Raw genomic sequence first — 22,534 nt, 5'->3', positions numbered from 1 at the left:
GCCTCAACTAAAAGATTCTGCATGCCATAACTAAAGATTCCACATGCTGCAAGTAAAGATCCCGCACAAGGCAAGTAAGACCCCGCACACAACAAGTAACATCCAGCACAGCCAAATAAAGAAATATGAGAAAAACAGAAAGAAATATTAGAAAGAAATATTAGAAAGAAAGAAAGAAAGAAAGAAAGAAAGAAAGAAAGAAAGAAAGAAAGAAAGAAGGAAAGAGAAAGAGAAAAGAATCCAAGAACCAGGATGATCTCAAACTGAATGATAAAAATACGATCAATAGATACCCACATCAGAATGACAGAGACGCTAGAATCATCTGACAAAGACATTAAAGTAGTCTGGACAAAAATGTTTCAACAATTACAAGCATGCTGGAAATAAACACGGGGCGGGGGGGGGGGGGAGTCTCCACAAAGAAATCAAAATGTCAGCTAACAAATATGTTATAAAGGACCAAATGGGAACTTAAAATTGAAAAATAGAATAACCAAAATAACCAGAATGGAAGGACAGAAATAATCAATGGACTGGAAGACAGTAAATAAAAACTACCTAATCCGAAAGATAGAGAGAAATAGGCTAAAAAAAGAAAAAACTGAATGATGTCTCAAGGTCCTATGAGACTATAACAAAAGACCGAACATTCATATTATCAGCATACAGGAAGGAGAGGGCAAAAAGAGTAGAGCTTAAAAAGTACTTGAAGAAATAATAGCTGAATACTTCTCAAATTTGGCAAGACATAAAGCTACACATTCAGGAAGATGAACAAACCCTAAAGAGGTAAAAAAAAAAAAAAAAAACCCGAAGAAATCCACACCAAGACACATCATAATTAAACTTCTAAAAACAAAGAAAAAATCTTGAAGGCAGTCAGAGAAAAACACCTGTCTATAGGGGGGGAAAATTAGAATGACAGCCAATATCTCATCAGAAAACATGAAGACCAGAAGTGGCACAATTTTTCAGGTTCTAAATTATCAACCCACAATCCTACACCCAGAAAAAATACTGTCTTATGGAAAAAAGATAAAGTAAACATAAAAGAATCTGTCACCAGCAGACTTACTCCTAAAGAATGACTAAAGAAGTTCTCTAAACAGAAAACAATAAAAGAAGGAACCTCAGGAAGGAAAAACAGCAAAAATATGGAGAAATAAAACAGGTTTTCCTTCTCTTGAGTTTTCTAAAGTATGAGTGAAAGTTGAAGCAAAATTATAATATGGTCCAATGTAGTTCTATATGTATGTAGAAGAAATTTTTTAAATAAGTATATTATAAACAGGGGCGAGTAAAGGGGCGTAAAGGGAGGTGAGGTTTTTACACTTCACTCAAACTGACAGGATGACAATACCAGTCGACTGTGACAGTAGATGGAAATGGTAACTGTACCTGTAGGATTTTAGTTTTGTAGGTGTTCCCACAAGTACTACTACCATCTCCATTATACTGATGAGGATATAAAGGCTCAGAACTAAGAAAGTATGCAGATACTATTAAGTGGTGAATATGAGACTCAATTCCACAGTCTTCTGTTTCCAAATTCTTATTGTATTTATTTATTTATTCATTCATTCAGCATTAAAAAGAGGTTCTCGGGATTAAAACTTCAAAAACGTGGATGGGGAAAATTTTTTTCACTCACCTCTAACCAGAAATTTAGCATTTCCTTCAATAAACCACTGTAGCAGTACCTGTGACTGTCATCAATAGAAATCACACATATTTCATGTAACAGCTGTTGCAGATAAATCAGAATAGCATTTATACTCAACATGTCTTAAAAAGACTTGTTTTTAATATTTTGATAACTGTATTTAAATGTAATTAGTTTCTTTTAATAAACCTATGTAGTATACATTTAAAAAAACAGTATTCTGAGGAGTCCAGAGGCTTTAGCAGAATCCCAAGGGTCCTTTGTACCAAAAAATGTCAAAGAACCCCCATATGTAGAAGATTCTCCAAATTCTGTCTATTACAAAAGTCTTAATGGACCACAGCTTCCACTTGCCACTGGAATGGGAAGAATGGCTCTCCTTACGAGAAGACACCAGAAAAAGAAAACCTAAAAAATTAAACCATGCTGGAAGCAAAACACTTTTTCGTTTCCAAAAATCAATACCCCAAGAGTCCAGTTCTTACATGATGTTCCAAATTCATCCAAAATCACCCAGAGACTCCCCCAATTTACACCATGAGTTAATTTGTCGGTAACCCCTCCAAAAGGAGATCATTCAAACCTCTAAACTCAAGAACAAGAGCATTTACTCCACCTTCCCCAACCTTCCACCTCTTACTCACTCTACCTCACCCACTTCCTCTTAAGCACACATTATAACCTATAAATCTAAAGATGCCCTTAAATCACGTTTTCAATCAATTTCTTTATTGAGAGAATTAGCAACATCTAAACATACATACTTTCACAATGAAGAACACAGAATTCCTTTTCTCTCCCATCTTACCTCTCCAAAATGCAGAAGTACCCAAGTAAAGGCAAAGCTTTCATATGAACAGCCACCAACAGCATTTTTTTCTAATCCTACAGTCATCCAAACTTGGAAATATGATTCCTTTTCATTCACAAGGCCATCAAATAGATAGCACATTTTTCAAATAAATAAATAATCCTACTCCCCCAAAATTATCAATCTTTGATGAAAATAGTCCAGGAATTACCCATTTTATAAATGAGTGAATTTCATAAGCAAAAATGTTTAACAGTATAGCACACAGCACAGATCTAAGTATATAATACTCTAGATTTTCTTTTAATCTTTACTCACACCTACCTAAAACCACATTATGTGAGCATTCACTTTTTATATCTACTAATAGTTTAAGAATTTTATGCTGGGAAAAGTTGAAGGTATCAGTTCTTCATACAGGAAATTTAAGGCAAAATGAATCATCAGTTCCTGTAACAACCATGATGAAATCAGATACTGTGCTTTGGAGAAATCTTCAGAAACTGGGTATAGTAATTTTAAAAGCAAATCCCAACACATACACTTATACACACACATTCAAACAAAACAGTTTTACTCACAAACTCAATTATCAACTTTTTAATGTAATCAGAATTGCACTCAAAGTTTTATTTGTTGTTTGAATAGACAGGGAAAAAAAAATAGTTTCCCACCCTGCAGGAAAACCCCTAAAGAACACACTTGTATCTTGTCAACCAAGTCATGATACCTTGAACACCAAATGAAAGGCTCAGAGTTTCCATTTGACTACACAATTAAGTCAATTTAGAGCACATTCTTGTTCTTAATTAACTATAAAATATCTCAGAAAATGTTATGAAGAAGAAATGTTAAGACTATGTATACCTACCTCCCAACTTAGGAAATAAAACATTAGCAATATGATTATAGACCCTTATATGTCCCTCCACAATCATATTCCCCTCTCCTCCCCCTTCCCCACCCCAACACGTAATCAATACCTAAATTCGGTGTGTTTGCCATTCTCATGCATTGTATTATACAACAGTGATACTCATAAAATAGATACCTCAGTCTTCTGAAGCTACATGTGAGAGAGAGGATGCCATTACAAACCTTGGGCCCCACACTAGCTTTCATCAGTGCCATCATCAGCAGTTTTAGTAGAAATACATCAAGTCATCAAGTGTGCTTCTGATGAAACCTCACTTACTCTTCCCTGTTCCGACCCCTCCACTATTCAATACTCCTTCCAGATTCATATTGGTGACAGTCACAATGCAGAATTCCCTTCATTAAATGAATATGCATCACTCTTTCCAGTCCCTCTCTAGTAAGTGTTGGCATTTTTGTTCTAATTTAACATTCCTAGTTCTGTAGAAAGACCACTATAGTTTAGGAGTCAGGAAAACCAACTTAAATCCCAGCTTGAGCAAATCACTTCTTCCCAAGACTCCATTTCATCATCAATAGAATGGAAATAATGATGACCATGACACTGTCATGCCAGCTTCCAATCATAAAGGGTTGATGCTGGTATAAAAGGAAATCATGTACACAAAAGTTCTCTGAAAACTAAAACACTATACAAATGTGAAACACAAAAGAAAGCTAGTTGTGATAAAAATTCTTCAGGAAGAATTATTTTTAAAAGTTAAAAGGTGGCCAATTAATTTTTAATAGTTCACTAAATAACCTAATACTTTTATCACAGAACTTAAAACTAACAATGTTGAAATAACTCTTGACTTTCAGTCTGTTTATAACACAATAACTTTTACAACTAATTTGTTCTAAATTCCACAATGAATCAAGATTCCCACTTCTTTAGAAATCATGATATAACGATTAGACACTGTAAAACCCTCTAAAAAAAATTACACATAAATCATGTTTTTAAAGGTAATAAACACTAGTGTACCAACTTGTTTTCTTCTTCTCCTCTCTTCTAAGTAATTTAGAAAACTCCAAGGATTTATTTAGTAACTGTTACGGGAATGAGTCCCCCACTCCCGCCCTCACCCACCAAAAAGAGAAGAATACCACTTTGTCTGCGAAGTTTGGGAAGACATTGTCTAGGTGTGAAGAATATCATGGCCCAAGTAGAAGTAAGAACAGTTCCATTACAATCCAAAGCAATAAGACACTTATATATTATACAGAAAGAAGCAGGCAAATAATTTTTTAGAAACCTTAGGGTGGAAAAGGTCAAACAGGATATAACAATCTAATTTTTTTAAACTCATGTGCTTTAGAATCTGAAAGGATCTTAGATTTAATGTTTTCAGCCACTTCATTTTATAGATGAAAAAAATCAAGGCCAAGGAAGTATAAATCCTTCTAAAGAATAAAGAAAATGCAGCAACTGAGGGCTTTTGCCCCTAAAGAAAATAGGAGTACAATACAAGTGTTCTTTGAGGGCATTAAAAAAACTCCTGTCACAAAAGACAAGTTGGAGACAGCAAGTTTAGTAAGAAAGAAAGAGAGAAATGAGGAAGGGAGAAAGGAGGGGCATTCAAGAAAGAGAAAGGATACAACCCCAAAGGCTCAAAAATAACTAGTTATTAACCTGGCCTCAGGATCTCTACCCATAAGATGTTAATTACAAAGGGAACAGTAGGAATTTTTCAGCAATTAACCAAGGGATCAGATTTCACATCAACAGTTACCCTAAATATAATGTACTGGAGAAAGAGTTTTTTTGTGATATTTATGCCAAAACTACCCAATTTGATTCTAATGATAAGAAAACATCAGGTAACCCAAATTGTGGGATATTTTACAAATAACTTTTAAGACTAAAAGACATGAAAAATAAGCGCAACATGCAATTCTGGATCGGATCCTGGGCAAAAACCATTTTTTCCCCTTCGTCATAAAGGACATTATTGGAACAGCTGGTGAAGTTTGAGTAATATAAGTTAGATAACAGTATTATAATATCCTGATTTTGATAACTATACAAAGGTGACACAAAAGACTCTCTTTTTTGTTCTTCAGGAAGCAAACACTAACCAGGCATTACTTCCACAACTTACTCTCAAAAAGTTCTGGAAAAAAAAAATGCACAGAATACTATGGAAGCACATGGGAGGGGCACCTCATCCAATCTAGACATTCCCTCAGGAAAGGCTCAGATGAACTCTGAGTCACATCTAGAAAGTGACTAAGAATTAGTCAGATTAAAAGGGCCTACTTGGTAAAGGATAAAGCAAGAGTCATGGATGTACACTTCACACAGATTGTGACTAACTGTGATCCGACTGTGTTTCTCCAGTCATACTGCACTGTGAGACAGCAGGAATTTCAAATAGGTGTGGGGAAGGTGTCTGGGGGCTGCCAGGTGAGGGGAGAGCATTAGCCAAGACAGCATGTGTAGGAGAAATGGGAAACTGATCATAGGCCCCAGCTAGCAGAAAGGGAGACACTAGAAACAACACTTCACTCCCTATTCAATCCCAGGTTTCCCAGTTTCAGCTAAATAGAAAATGCTTCATGAACCTAATCAAAGAAAAACTTAAGCAAAGACTTCAATATTAAGGTAATTCATCTAATAAAATGTGTCTGGGCAATGTAATAGAGCATAGTCCCCTTAGGCTCTTTGTAATCAAGAAAATATGGCTTCAAGTCCCATCTCAGTCATTATTGTGGGATCTTGAGCAACTTATTTAACTTCTGAGCCTCAGTTCCCATAGCTGCAAAAAAGAAACAAATTGTAAAGATTAAGGCAATGTTTGCAAAGCTTTTAGCATGATCTCTAACAGAAAAAATGTTCAATATATATTAGTCATTACTGATTCAAAATATTCTTCACAGGTCCTTGTTCCTTATTAAAAAAAACAAAACAAACCTTAAGGCCTTTAGTATTATAATTCAGTTACTGTGTAAGATAGTAAAATGAACTGAAGTGCAACCACCTGATCAAAAAAACACAAACTAAAGTGTACCTATATAGGTTCTACACAAACTTTACAAACACAAAATCACAGCTTTTCATCTTATAATTCTATTGAAGCTTATTAATACAAGCACAGGGTTAAAAAAAGAAATTAGAAGATGCCAGTCTCATCATCCAGATGCAACTACTTATTTGGGGACATTATTTAAATTTGGTGCCTTTTTCAATGTTTAAGGCAACTTGTATAAATATTTTACAACTCCAACTTTAATTCACAACAAAAAATAACAAATGTGACAAGGTTTAAATCTGATACTCATAATCCATTTTAGCAACATTCTAAATAAATAGCTATTGATAGGCATGAAAACGAAGAAGAAAAGTCATTACAGTAATTAGCAGGATCCATTTTAAGTAATAAAGTATAGAAGGGGTACCATTTAAAAAAAAAAAAAGGAATGTGGGGTATTTTGTGACAGGCCAGTAAGACAGCTGGAACAAAGCTGTTGGAGCAACAGCTGTGCACCATGTACTGTTCATCTAAAACCACAAACTAAAGTAACCCATGTCAGACAACTTCATTTGACTAATCAGTTCAGCCAATGGCTCCTTCCTGAAACTATCTGCTATAAAGAAATCTAAATACAAAATTTGCAATTTGAGGAAGGAGAAAAAAAAAAATCAGACTGTGTCTTTAAAATGTAAAATTAAAAACTGAGAATCACACTCTAACATTGTAACAGAAGACAACATTTTCCATACTATTTTAACACCTGCTAAAATTATTATCACAGAACCTATCAGACTTCATAATGGTAAGTAAATAATCCCAAGACCCAACATTTGATGAAGTATGAATTACTAACATGCAAACTCACCAATTTCTGCTCCATTCTAAACTTTCAACTTCGCACTTTTCATTTATGTTTACCATAAAACACTGCAATGGTTATAAGAAATTTAACATTAAGTAACTTAACAATTAAAAAGAAGCTAATTCAAACCAACTGCTGGCATGGACCATGGCAATTATCTGAAAATAATAAATTCATGTACTCAATTAAGCTACTATTATTATTCACTTAAACCTCTGCAAGTGATTAAATTATTACAGGTCTACACCTTTTATATCTTATCTCCATTTTGTTTCCAAAAACCATGAACTCTTCTCTAACCTAAATTCACTCCTTTTTCAGTTTAAGTAAGATGCACACCTGTGTGTGCTTGTGCACATGCATGCACACGCATAAGGCGAATTTTCCTACTTTATTTGACCTATCTTAATTTCAGAGGCAAAAGAAACAAAATTATAAATTTAATATTTACATATCTTTTCCACAAGATTTTTGAAACTTAAATGTTTTATCTATCACAAATCTTCCTTTGCAGTTTGACTCAACTACTTGCTTACTGTTCTTTTCCTTTCAGCTAACAAATTGCTGACTGTTGTAATCTCAACCACATGTCATCATTTAACCAAGGCATTAAGAGAAAACCCACCAGGAAACAAGACAAAAGTAATAAATCTTTAAGACCTTACTCTCAAGCTGTTTTACATTTCCTGAGTCAGAATTTCCAGAGAAATTAAAATAGGACAATCTTCTCCAAAGATCATTTGGAATAAAAATGAATGCTAAAACACACACACACACACACACACACACACACAAACTGAGTGCTATGGATCAACTGCTAAAACCTCTAAAACTCAAGATTATATGTGACATATGCACATTTGAATCTTTTAATTACGGAGAAACTCTGAAATCCAAAATGAAAAACAGTTTAGTTCTATATCCTCTTCAGTGACCAGTGGCTATGGAACCATAATAGATATAACCCACCTTTCCTAAAACCTCTTTTTTTCAACTATTTATTATGGGTGTTCGAGACCCAATGCTAACCATTAATTCTAATAAATATTTTGCTATATACTTGCATCTATGTAACAAAAGTATTCCTGGTCTATGACACTCAAAATCTAAATACAAAGAATAAAATGTACAAACAAATACAGCCAAGGGGCAGACATTCAGGCAAAAATTCCAAACCTATAAAATTCTCTACTAGAATACTTGTTTTACTTGTAAATATCCTAGTGTTTAGAGTTTAAAAGAATAATGCCAAAGTGAGTCAGACACAGAATGGTTATCTTATCCAAAGCCATAGTCATATCGTGGCTAAATCAAAATCTAGAGAACGTCCTGACCCGCAAGAAGGATTCTTTACACTACGTCAAACTGCCTGTTCTCAGATAAGCAAATGAATTTATCCAGGTCTAGGACATCTTTTTAAAAAACAAAAACATGGCAGCTGTGGTTTAATTTCACAGACTACTTATGGCTATGACGAAGGCAACCACAAGGAATAAGTTTCTTAGAAACAACCTCTACTTTTAAAATGATCTCTTTTTACTCTCAATGCAGGGGAAATAAAGCAACAAAAACAAAATTAAGCCTGAAAAACAAAGGTTAAAAGCAAAGAATATACAATATAAAAAGGATCAAAACAAATTTATCTAGATTATTTCACAAATACATGATCATATTATACAATAAATACGAATGGGGTGAATTCCACTGCTAAAAGACAAAGACTCTCAGGTTTGATTTTTAAAGATCACATTACATATTATTTACAAAAGCTTACCATAAAATGGCCAAAAACAAAGTAAAATATAAACGAAATAAATGCATACAAACAAAAAAATAGAAAGGGCAACATTAATATCACAGTTAAACTCTGCACAAAACTAGTACTATTTAGTTATAAGAAAGATGTAATCATCGTAACATTTTATATACCGAATAATATAACATCAAAATAAAGCAAAACTAGAAATGCAAGGAAAAACAAATTAAAATTTAAAAATTAATTTTCCCAGTCTTCATGGGAAATTTAATAAAAATTTCAGTTTCACAGATTAAAAATACACAAGAAAAAAGGATACAGATTTGAATAACACAATCAACAAATTCCATTTTAACAGATTTATGTAAAACTTTGCATCTTATAAGCCACAAATAAATACTCACTGATCTCTCATGTTCTTGGAATATTTACAAAAATCAATGGTATGTTTGGCCATTAAAAATTCCTTATGTTCCAAAAGAGGAAATTTACAGGTCACATTCTTTGACCATAGCTAGAAATCTACAAAGAGAGCCACTCAATCATTCCCCAAATTTAAATCACTTAAAAATTAAGGTGATATCCAAACTGAAATTAAAATTATCTAATAATTAATAAAAAGTACATGATTTCATATCAAAAGAAACAATGCAAAATCAGTCTTACAATGCCTTTCCAAAAGTCATTAAGGATACTACAGACTTTGTGATGATGGTAATGTAAGAAACATTCTAGAAAACCTCTCACTAGAAATCCTTTAAAATACCTTTAAAAATATAAATTATAGCAGATAAGTTCCTCAAAGCACTACAGAGAGAAATTAATGGGAATCGATCTCATTTTTTAAAGAAAGGAGAAAGCACAGCAAAGTTCATAAACGAAATCATGAAAAAGACACCTATATAAAATACAACATAAAATATGCGTACTTCAGATTACATACATTCACACATGCTAAAGAAAGGACTCCAACTTTTGATTCTCAGCCCTTCTAATTTCTATACCTACAATAAGAAAAATCTTTGCCTTGATCTGCATTTTACAGCTTCACGCACACACTCTCCCCCCACTACCTTCCAAAGTCTCTTTTACTTGCCTCAGTGCAGAAAGCTTAGATTTGAAGTATTAATAAATTTGAACCCTGTAAGCAACTCTAACTCTCCAAAATTATATCTCTAAAAAAAAGGGGGGGGGGGGGCGCTGAATGTCTTAGCAGATTTCATAGAATTTCACATTTGTTGAAATTTTGCAATTGAGACTCCAAAAATCAAAGCTCCCTAGTATCAACTTGCCCATCACTATCAAAAAAAAAAAAAAATTGGGAATCCCAATGCCCTGCAGTAATTCTGAGGGATGGCCAATCCTTTACTTCCAACACCAAGAATGGCTAAGACCAACTAGTCACAAGAGGATAAGTTTAAAACATACATTCTGCCACTCAAGGGGAAAAAAACCTTCCCTTCCCTGGCAGGAGTTGTTTCCTTAAGCAGTACCAAGCTTTAGAAAATAAGTTTTGTGGCCTTAGGAAAAGACAAGAGAACATCACCAGTGATTAATATTAGACTGAGATATCAAGGGCATTAAATCTATTTAAGAGAGTAATTTGACTTGACATCCAGAAATTTTCATCAGTCACAGAGAAGGCAAATTTGACAAATTCTTAAATGGAGACTATTTTAGCCTTCTCTTTGATTAACTTAAGAAAATACAGAACGATGACTTCAAAGAATCAATGCACAAATAGGTATTTCAGAAGATAATTGAGAAAATGACTTCAAAAATGAATAAGAAAACCTTCCCAGACCTGTGAGTGTTTCATCATTTCTCAGGGAAAACTAGGGAACAGAGAAAAACTTATATGTTTCCATTTCCAATGATAAGAGAAGGCCACAAGCATACAAATAGAAAACAAGTTATTCCTGCACAAGAGAAACTTGAGGGAAAGACATGGAAGATAAATAAAGCAATACCTCCAACTGTTTTAATACAAAAATCTTGGGACCCAATAATTTTATACTCAGCCAAGTCATCATTTATCGTGCAAAAGTAAAATTTTAATCGTAGAGTTTAAAAGTACTTTTAAGTGTTCTCTAAATAACAATTCAAAATAAAAACTAGCTGCTCCTGAGGATTGCTTGTAAGCACTGAAACCAGTTAGAATAGTAGAAATGACAAAAAAAAGCAATAGCTCACAGACTTCCTAGGTGGCGCAGTGGGTAAGAATCCGCCTGCCAATGCAGGGGACACGGGTTTGATCCCTGCCCCAGGAAGGTACCACATGCTGCGGAGCAACTAAGCCCATGTGCCACAACTATTGAGCCCGCGCTTTAGAGCCCGTCAGCCACAACTACTGAGCCCATGTGCCGCAACTACTGAAGCCCATGCGCCTAGAGCCCGTGCTCTGCAACAAGAGAGGCCACTGCAATGAGAAGCCCACACACCACAATGAAGAGTAGCCCCTGCTCACCGCAACTAGAGAAAGCCCATGTGCAGCAACAAAGACCCAACGCAGCCAATTAAATAAATAAATTTATAAAAAATAAAAAAGCAATAGCTCATAATGAGAAAGGGGTTAATACCACTCAGTATATTTACTATTACAATTATAATAACAAAACCAAATGCAAAAGACAAAAATAATCTCTTAAAAACACTGCAGTCACACACACTTTTGGTTGCTTTCATAAGAATACTAAGTTTATGACAGGGGCGGGTGAAAACCCCAAACAAAACTGCTGAATTCCTCATTTCCCACAACTGGGAATAAGACACAATTATTCTGACTTTCTAATTAAATGTTTACGAATACGAGTAACTTTAAGGTAAATTCGAGTAGTAAAAAAAGAAAAGGGGGGAGAGACAGAGACAGAGAGAGAAAATCTACTTTTCAAATCCACCACATAACACAAGGGGGAAATAAATCCATATAGCAGAAGACAAGATTAGTACAAAGGGTAGTCATTATGCTAAAGGTCACAGCCAAAATCTGTATTAGCCTAACTATCAACCTTTCCCTTGAAAGGCATCTGCCTACAAAATTAAGCAAAAATTTTCCCTTTAGAGAGAAAGTTGGTCCCCTTTTTGCCTCAACTTGGTTCCTTCAGGCTTATTTTCAACCAAAGCCTAGCCAGCATTGACTGCGAATTCCAGATCTCATTAGCATAACTAAGTAAAACAAATTTTGCTTACTATCATTACCTAAAGCAGCATCCAGAGATGTTAACTCTGATCACCTGGGTCAAGGTGAAGTCAGCCACAGGTTTCTCCCCTGCGGTTATTACTTTCCCCTTGATCCCCTTGTGGGCAGATACTTTAAGGCTATGTTAACATCCAAACTTCTACCGCTCAAACTTTTACCCACTACTTTTAACATCCATTTATGATTTTCTAATTCCACCATTTCGTCTATGTTAAGGAAGAACTTCCCTTCCTCCTTCCTTTATTTATTTATCCCTGTGGATTCTTAGATTCTTTATTTATGGGCAATAATCAGTAACTATCATTATTTATTTTGATGATGATATTGCCCCAGAGTTAGCCAGTAGGAGTTCTTCCAGGCTGGCTGTGTCTCTTTGACATGCCACCATCATTTTGTTTTCTGAGCAGTTCTTTACCTTTTGGCACTACAAAGATGCTCCAAGCTCATCTTCTATTTTTCCCCTGTCCCAGCCAGGGGATCAGTCATTTCTCCAAGGTTCCTTTTATTAAAGAATGGTATTTAGAAACCAAGATGTGGCACTGGGTGTTCTCACCACTAATAGGGCGTCACTGTTTCTATGCACTCTCAGCAGACAGAGCTGGAAAAAAGATGTATATATATGTGTATGAGTAGCCACACACACGTACTGCTATATCTATCTATATACTTTTTAAGCCATGAGTTCACGCCAGTATCAATTCCCATCAAGCATCAAGAGTCTTTCCTAGCCTTCACCCTTTCTACACTTATAACTCCCTTCTCCAATAGTGAGGAACTTGGCTCTCATTTTCCACAATATATTTACTAATTTACTCAATCCTAGTATAGAAAATTGTTTCAGAATTGGGGTATTAACCAGAGTTCAGAGTTTGTTTCGAGTTCTTTTTGTCTTTATCCTGAGGACACAGTCCAAATACCGGGTTCAAAAGTTACTTACATTAGTTTTTTTTCTCTCCCTCCTTCAGTGTGGTTAAGTCATTTGAAATAAAATTCAGTTCATTTGTTTTGTTTGTATTCCACCTTTGATTTTATTGGTGTTTGCTATTTATATACTGAGTATGTGAAACATTAAACATGGTTCCAAAAGTCAGAAAAGTATCCTTGAAGAGTCACTATCCCTATTCCTTCTATCCCTTTCTCCTCATCCCTACCCACCCCCATAACTAACCAATAATCTCTTTAATCTCTGATTTATCCATTCTGTGCTGTTTTTGCCCTAATCAGTAAATACATTCCTATTTTCTCATATCCTCTTCTTTCTTACACTAAAAGTAGGATATCACAAATATAGGAGATACTTTGGCACTTTGTATTTTTCACTGAACAATTTATCCTGGAATGCATTTCCCATCAGTTCATAGAGATCTTTCTTATTTTTATAGCCGCAGAATGCTCCATTGGGTGAATGTACCATACTCTATTCAACTTCTCTCATAGGTTGTTTGTAATTTTTTAAATTATAAACAATGCTGTGACTTCATGCACATGTATTTTCCTACCGTCGGAAGTACATTTCCAGGGTAAATTCCTAGATTTTGGATTACTGAGTCAAAAGGTAAGCACATATGTAATCAAATCAACATCCATCTTATGTCTCCTGATATAATGCACTGAGAAGAACACATCATTTCTGCGCTATTACTGCCCCCAAAATGAATCTAGCCATGAAGAAACAAACACAACTTGAGGGAACTCTACAAAGAACTAACTTGTACTCAAAAATGTCAATGTCATAAAACACAAGACTAAAGAACTGTTCCAAATTAAAGAAGACATGGGAACAAAATGCACTGATAATCTGAGGTTTTCTTTTGCTATAAAGGGCATCATTGGGACAATTGGCAAAATCTGAAAAAGTCCTGCATATTAGATTAGTAACATATCAATATTAATTTCTGATTTTGGGTTATACACTATGTTTCTGTAAGTGTCCTTGTGTTTAGAAAATATACATGGAGGTATTTAAAAATAAGGGGTCACTGTCTCAGACTCAGATGATTCAGGAGAAACACAGTGTGTTTATATGGGGGGGGGAATAAAACAAATATGGTAAAATGGTAGCATGTGGGAAATCTGGCTAAAATTTTTTAAAAAGCAACATCGGATATCATGTTGGCATGTATATCCGTACTTTCAGTACTGAACATTTACTACCTTGTATACAAATTCTTTCTCCTAGGGAAAAACACATCATATGAGGTGATGAGATAAATTGGTTAGCAATATTAATCTACTAATATATACAAACAACAAATTCTGTAACTATAACATTTTAACTAAACCATGATTTAATGTTATTTAATGTCATGTAACCAATAAACAATTGGTTTATCACACTGCTCTTAAAAATGCTAAATCTAAAATATAATTTAGAAGGAACTCAAGTCTAATATATCTCCAGCAGCACAATTTTAGTCAATTTTTATTTCTTTGCTTCTTTCAGAACCACACAGGAAACATGTAAATATATATCTTTGTCTTTTTCATAAAGGCCTGAGAGACATTTTTCTTTGTGAAATAGAAATAAATCAAAGGCCTACCAAGGACATTAAGCTAGTAAGTTTCAATCCCAAACACAGACTTCATGGCTCTACCCAAAGCAATTCAAGATCAAGGTCTTTCAAGAAGATTCAATGACAATTAACTCCACACTGTTGACAAGCAGAGTCTTTCACGCACTTATCACTTTTCAGCAAGGAACTAACATCCTAAAGACACTTCTATTTTTTCTCATCAGAAAAAAAAAAAAAAGGAATAAACGTTCATGCAGCATCACAACACCTTTCTATTTTATGCGATCAATTTTAATTTGAAAAACAACCTTTAAAATTTTTTTAAATAATACAGCTTTAAGAAAGTCTCTTTCTGTACTCCTCCCCCACTTTAAAGTTACTAATTTACTTTCCTCACTGAATTAAACAGACTACTTTCATTTCAAAGCTTAGGAAAGACCCTTGACATTTCAGCAACACAGATGAATTAAAAATCCCATCCCAGTAGGTAGCTGCCTGTCATCACTTTGCCTTCGAATGGTATTATACCAAGGGAAACCAGAATTCTTAACCTACTCAACAGAAGTGTCCCCACTAAACTCCTGCAACTTCCCCATCCCAAGACAGACAGACACACACACAGGTTAGAAACAAATGAGTTTTAAGAAACCCGAAGTTAGAATTTCTCTTGACAAAAGCTGTCATCCTATAAAAGAAAGTGTTCTTCCTTGAGTGCCTAGCATTTATATCTAGGAATTGCCATCAGAACCATTTTAACTGCTTGGGATTTCCCTGGCAGTCCAGTGGTTAAGACTCTGAGCTGCTAAGGCAGGGGGTGTGGATTCAATCCCTGGTTGAGGAACCACGATCCCAAATGGCACTGCCAACGCAGGGGGTGCAGGTTCAATCCCTGGTTGGGGAACCAAGATCCCAAATGCCGTGTGGCGTGGCCAAAAGATTAAATTAAAAAAAAAAATCATTACAAGAACCATTTCAACTTCTACCAAATTGAGGAAGTCTCTAGTATGTACCACCACTAGGAGGGGTACCTTATTTTTCAATGCTAAGAATTCATTTGTAAATTACTCTGAAAATGTAAAACAGTAATTTGCACACTAAAAATAAGTCTACAATATAGTTTCAAATTCACAGATAAACGTTACTTTAAGTGATTTCTAATTGCAGGGCAGGTGTTCGAGATGTAGCAACAGAACAGCAATTCAGGAATCTAAACTCACAAATTTCACACAAAGATCAACTAACTTTAACACAAATGCATGTGCCTTGAAATCTCTTCTAGGATCTCTGCCCCAGGAAAAGGCAATGGAAAAACGTTCAGCAAAAGGCAAATTAGGTAAAAAGCAATGTCTGAGACAGGTCCAGGCTAACAGGCTGTAAGACTAAAACTCCATACTGGAGAAATCAGCTACCCCCTACATAGCATGAAATCTGACAAACAGTTGAATAGTAACTCAGGATGCTAAATGAAGAACAGAGGCTGGGAAATTCCTCTCTTTAATTCTGTAAAACATGTACGGTCTTTTCTCAGAGTTGCCAGAAACCCCAATGGTTACTCCATTATTTCCGAAAATCAACTCTCAACTGATAAAGTTTCCCCAACTCAAAATGGGATCAACATTCATTACCTAAATATCACACAGAAGTGAGGAGGGGATTATGAGGCTGAGGGGAGAAGGGGCTGAAGACTTAAAACAGACCAGATTATGTTGTCAAGAAAAAAAAATGAATAAATTACAAATTTAGTTTTGGAGGAACAAGATACAGAAGTAACAGCAGCAAATTTACTATTTTACTTACTCTTAGATGGCACTGTGCCGAATGATTTGGATAAATTATTTTATTTACTCCAAAAACCCTAAAGGTACAAATATTAGTCTCCCTTTTCATACAAGAAACTGAGGCTTGGAGAACCTAAGAAACTTAACCTACGACACACACCTAGTTAGTTAACTGAGTAATAAAGAACCTAGAATTTCAAAGGTGCAGAGATTTGTTCACCCAAACCCAACATTTTATGGAGAAAATAAAGCCCTGAAGAGATTACAGAAGATTAAAAGATTCCCGAGTCACCTGAGTAGGGAGACCTAGAACCCAGATAGTCAACGCTCTTTCCATTTCACTTTGTACCATGTTAAGATCATTTCCTAACTCCAGAGTCCACTCATCATTTAGGGGTTGTATTTACCAACAGAACTTAAAAGATATCTTTCAAAAAACTATGACCAGAAACAAGGAGGTCACGTACACACATATACTCTTAAAGAATATTTTACATTTTTAATCACGGATGTTTTATGATGTGTTACATTCATTTTTAAAGAGAAAAAGTCATCTCAATTAAGTAATTATTGCCTTAGTTTCCTAATTTTGTAGCTCTTCCTATGCATCAAAAGCAACAAGTAAATTTAAGGTTAAAGGAAGTCAGGGTTAAAGGCAAAGTTTTTTTTTTAAGTTCTCCACTCAAATTTGTTCATTATATTTTTTCTACTCAAGATTACGTAACAGAAAAATACATACTGAACACTGTAAAAACTGTCAATCTCATGAGTCTTACAAAATAAATAAAACCAATTTGTGCCATCCTGATCTACAAAGAGAACTGACTTCCGCTTGTTAAGATTATTATCCTTCTGCAGTCTCCTCTCCTTCCAATTACTACTGTGAGACAATCATAACAGAATGAATTTTAATTTCCCAGGAGTCAGACAACAAATAGCAGCTCTATTAAGTGTAGATGATAGTCACCTTAGCTCCATAAGCTAAGACTAACATAGTAACAACAATAATGTTGGTAGCCTTACTAGGTAGCAGACACTGTTCTAGGCGCTGAACATATGTTAACTCACAACTGTACGTGGTACTTTGTATTTCCCCAGTTTACTGATGGGAAAAACTAAGGTGCCGAGAGGTTAAGTAATTTGCCTAAGATTACACAGGCAGCAAGTGGTAGAGCTGAGACTCCATCCAGGTCTGGCTCCTACCTCTCCAAAAAGCCTCCTCAAAGTCAGAGGCCATGTTCCTCCCTTTCATTGGCCCCAAGTCATGGGCCTATCCCACTCCCCTCGTTGCCTGCCCCCTCTCTCCAAGCTAGCATATGACTCCCCCACCCCTCATATGCAAGTAAGACACTTCCTTTCTTCCCAGCCTCATGCCTATTCAGTATTTCTATCAACCCTTCCCAAACTGACTTTTCCTCGATTCTGTATTCCCTTTGCATTTAAGTGTGTTAACAGAAATGTACACATACGCTTGTAACAGCCATCATTAATGGAGCACATACTACATGCTAGACACAATGCTAAAGATGTTCCCATAATTTAAAGGGTTATGAAGACTGTGTGACCAGACCCATTTTACTAAAAAGAAAATTGAGGTTCAGAAAAGCTAAACAATATTTTCACAATGTTCTCCCAGTAAATAAATAACACAGCAAGATCTAGCACTCAAGTCTGCATGACTCAAAGCTCACACTCTTTATGTATGAATACATGTCTCTCACGCATACATGCCTCTTTTGCTTCTTTTAAATCTAGAGTACCTAGATACATCACTATTCATAAAGGTGTTTAACAAATGAATTCTAGAAAATCATTAAGCAGACAGAAATTAGTTATTTTAATGGTTTCTAATATTACTTGCAAAAACAAAATGTTCCAATGCCTTAATTAAAGAATTAACTTACGGATTCAAATAAATTCAGATGGTCCCTCCCCCCAAAAAAAGAAATATTTGTGGTTTAAATATTTTAGGTAACACTATTTATTAATACTGGGATCCAGGATTACTCTCTCACTCCTCGTCAACCACCCCCTAACTACAGTTCCCAAGGAAAGAGTTAGCTATAAATTGTTTTGCTTTGCCATCAATTACTTAAAGTCTCTCTTGGCGCTATGAAAAATAGCAACATGACAGCATCTCTGATTCTGCAGCCTGCTAAACTAAAACCAATCTCACCTCTTACTCAGTGTGATTTTTTTTAACCCACTAATGAGCATACTGTAAATGCTCATTACATAAACATCTCTTCCTGGATACAAAGGTTTTAGCAGCAGTTTTTAATACCTTGAAATAGTACAACAGCAATTATTTCTCATTTAGTCAATGTGAAAGGTAACAATCACACTTATGTTACAGTATTCGGTATTTCAATGTCACTATAAACATTAAGTGAAACGAAATACGCTATTCAAGTATGCCAACTGATAACAAATGGGTCAAACAAAAATATTTCATCAAAGCGTCTTAACAATACTCTTGATACACAGAGTATCTTTGTTACCTGTTATAACGCGATACCTTCGTTCTCTCCCAGCATATGCCACACCTTTTAGATTGACAAAAGCAGAGAGATATCTGGGCTTCTCTCTTTAATAGCCCCCCAAAAGATCACCCAAACCTCCTACCAAGAGCGAATCCGAAGAATCAAGAATTCCACCTCCCTTTTAGAGCCCGACTTTCCGCCTCCAGCTACCGGAGAGGATTGGGGATAGGGGAGACAGTGGCTGGAATGGACACAGAACGCAAGACTCGGTCGGTCGTCTCCTAGCCTGGCCCACCCCAAACTTCACCTTGGCAGGCGGCGAGAGGCAGGAAGGCACCAGGAATTCCCAGGAAATGGTCTCTCCCCTATCGGAGAACATTCTTAACTTCCTCGAGGCCACCATTTCCCTGGGGCATTATCACACACTCCCACCCGGACGTATTACCTAAGAGATCACTTAAAAGAAAAGCACGGACACACAAAGAGAAACCCTCGGCTTGCAGCGGGCAGCTCCCGCTCAGCGCGCGCGGAGGAGCCCGGAGATCACGCGGCGCCGCGGCCAGGCTGCCGCCGCGAGCGCACCCACGGGGCCGGAGGCGGCCGGGGCGGCTGGAAACCCGGCGCTCGGGGCTCCGGCCCCACGCCCTACACCCGGCGCCCCGGCCTCGGGGCAGGAAGCCCGGCGCGGCGGCGCAGCCTCTCCCGAAGGGCTCGGGCCGCGGCCGGGGCGATAAGGTGGATCGGCGCTTCCCACCCCGCCGGCTCCGCCCTCCCGGACACATTCCTGAGAAGCCCGACTCCCGGGACGCCGAGCTGGGCGCCCAGCAGGCAGGAGCCGAGCACCCCGACCGCGGGGCAGACAGGCAGAGCCTGCCCGCGCCCCCCCGCTCCCGGCCCGCGCGGCGCCTCCGGGGCGGGGTCCCCGCCACCGCCGCCCCGCCACAGGTAGCGCGAGCCCCCGCCCGCCGCCGCCGCCGCCGCCCCGGCGCCCCGGGCAGGCCCGCTCCAGGCACCTGGATGAACTGGATGGTGAGCGCCGACTTGCCCACGCCGCCGCCGCCGACCACCACAAGCCGGTACTTCTCTTGGCCGGAGCCGTCCCGCCAGCCGGCCGCGGCCATGGGGACGCCGCCGCCGAGCCCAGCCCGGCCACGCCGAGCCGCCGCCCGCCCTAGGCCCGGCTCCGGGGACGTGTGCGGCCGGCGGGCTGCGGGCGAGCGGCCGGGCGGGGGTCCCGGGCGCCGGGAGCTGCCGGAGGGCCGGTCCGGGAGGCCGCGCGGCGCCCAGGCTGGCCGGGTCCCGCCCGCGGCGCGGAGGAGCGGGGTGACCGCCGCGGCGAGGGGCTGCCGGGGCCGGGGGGCGCGCTCCTGCACACGTCTTCGCAGCGCCTGCGGAACGCAGCCTCCAGCGCCGCTACAAATGGCCGTCTGGGGGCCGGGCCGCCGGGCGGAGGTGCTGCATATGCATGAGGGGGCGGGGCGGGGCGGGGCCGCGCTGGCCCGGGCTGAGATTCGGGAGCCGACAGAGGGCTCGGACCCCCTCAGATGTGCCCCTCCATCCCTTGACTGTGAGTGGGTGTGTGCACGCGTGTGCGTATGCGTGTGTGTGTGTGTGTGTGAGAGAGAAAGTGTGGGAGTGGGAAGAAGACAGTAGACAGTGTGTGACCATAATTGTATGTCAGGGATTGTGCGGATAAAAAAATACAATATGTGAAGGCGTGTGTGAAAAATAGAGCTGTTGTCATCTTAACTCAGTTTGTAGGAGAGTAAATATCCTGTTTTAAGAGTACAGATGGTGACCGTGACTGTATGAAAAACAGTATATGACAGTGATTGAAGAATAAAGCTGTCACAATAATTGTGTGTGTGATATGCTTGCAGTGTGTGAGGAGTGTCACAGAGACTGAATCACAGTGGTTGAGGGCACGTGGACAAGAGTTACTGTGGCACACGTTGTATCTGTCAGGAGAGTGTCTTAGTGGCTGTGTTTATATGTGAAGAATGTGCGGTAATTGTATTTAAGGGGTGTGAGCGTGAGAGATTAATTTATACTTTTTTACACACTACATACCAGGCACTGTGCTCAGTGCTACAGACCCTTTTATGAACACAATAATGTCCCTGCCCTCGGGGAACTAAGAATTCAACGGGGAAACAGCTCAGACAACAGGCAAGTTGTCAGGCATAATGATACGGGCTATAACTAAAAGCACCGTGTGGCCACAGGAGAAGCACTCACTCCAGAGCTGGGTGGTCAGGGAAAACGTCCTAAAAGACCTGAAGAATAAATAATATGGGCAGATGAGTAAATGGAAGAAAAGCATTCCAGGGAAAGCAAACCGCGTATGAAAAAGTCAGAGCTGAGAAGGTAAGACTTATGTCACATGATTTTGATTGTGTGTGGGGGGGGGGTGCTTGTAAATGAAAAGTGATTATCTATGTGTATAGCAGTGTAACCAAATGTAGCAGGAATCACTGCTGTATACAAAGACAGTGTGGGGTAGTAGATAAGACCACTGCAGCTCTGAGGCCAGACTCTCTGGATTCAAATCCTAGCTCTTTCACTAAGGGTGTCATGTTGGGAGCATACTGAACTTCTGTGCCTCAGTTTTCTCTTCTCTAAAATAAAGACCATAAGACTTTACCCTAAGGGGAGTTTTAGTAAGACTCAAATGAATTAATACATATAAAGCACATAAAACAGTACCTGGCATGCAGTAAGCATTTATGGCAGTTTTGGCACATGACTGCAAGTTCTTGGAAACAGCTTAGTGACTCTCTTGGAACCAGTAGAATGCAGCAGAAGAGATGCTGTATAACTTCCAAGTCTAGGTCAAAAGAGGCCATGGAGCTTCCACCTGTTCTCTTGGGATTCTCACTGGGAGAAACAACGTAAGAAGTTTGGCTACCCTGAGGCTGCCATGCTAGAGAGGCCACATGTAAGCATGCCAGTCAAAGGTCCAGCTGAGCTCCTAGCTGACCGCCAGCATCAACTGCCAGCCATGTGAGTCACCTTGGACACCCAGCTCTGTCCAGCCTTCAGATGACTGCAACCCCTACTGGCATCTGGCTGCAACTGCATGAAAGACCCCAAGCAAGAGCCACCCAGGACAACCCTTCCTGACCTACAAAATCATGAGCAAAATAAAACAGTAAACTGGTTGTGCTTTTTTAAACTTTTTATCTGGGAATAATTTCAATCTATAAAGAACAACCACACGCCTTTGCCCAAATTCAATTATATGAGCATTTTACCCCATTTCCTTTATCCTTCTCCCCCCTACCTCTACTTCTCTCTCTTTCATATATATGATATAGTTATTCATACAAATTTAAGATAAATTTATGTATATATATAATTCATATATTAAAATGAATTTTTGAACCATTTAGGATAAGTTATAGGCATTATGCCCTTTACCCTGAAGTGCTTCAGTGTGTATTTCCTAAGAATAGGGATATTATCTTACATAACCACACTACAGTTATCAACATTGGTAAATTTAACATTGATATGAATACTTTTGTCTAATCTACCATTCATATTCTAATTTTGTCAGTTGGTTCAATAATG

General features: G+C 38.1%; 1 protein-coding gene across 1 annotated transcript in view; it reads right to left on the bottom strand.

Moving 5' to 3' along the window:
* Nucleotides 1-20,375, bottom strand: part of RRAS2 (RAS related 2) — a 67,389-nt gene extending 47,014 nt beyond the window's left edge. Inside the window, exon 1 of the mRNA XM_057695421.1 lies at nucleotides 19,975-20,375. Coding sequence (XP_057551404.1) covers nucleotides 19,975-20,082 — 108 coding nt within the window. The 5' untranslated portion in view covers nucleotides 20,083-20,375. The remainder of the gene's footprint in view (nucleotides 1-19,974) is intronic.
* Between the last annotated feature and the right edge of the window lie 2,159 nt (nucleotides 20,376-22,534).

The sequence above is a fragment of the Hippopotamus amphibius genome, chromosome 9 (assembly GCF_030028045.1).
Source record: "Hippopotamus amphibius kiboko isolate mHipAmp2 chromosome 9, mHipAmp2.hap2, whole genome shotgun sequence".
NCBI lineage: Eukaryota > Metazoa > Chordata > Mammalia > Artiodactyla > Hippopotamidae > Hippopotamus > Hippopotamus amphibius.
The sequence above is the reverse complement of the archived record's forward strand: the minus strand, read 5'-3'. Positions and strand labels throughout refer to the sequence as shown.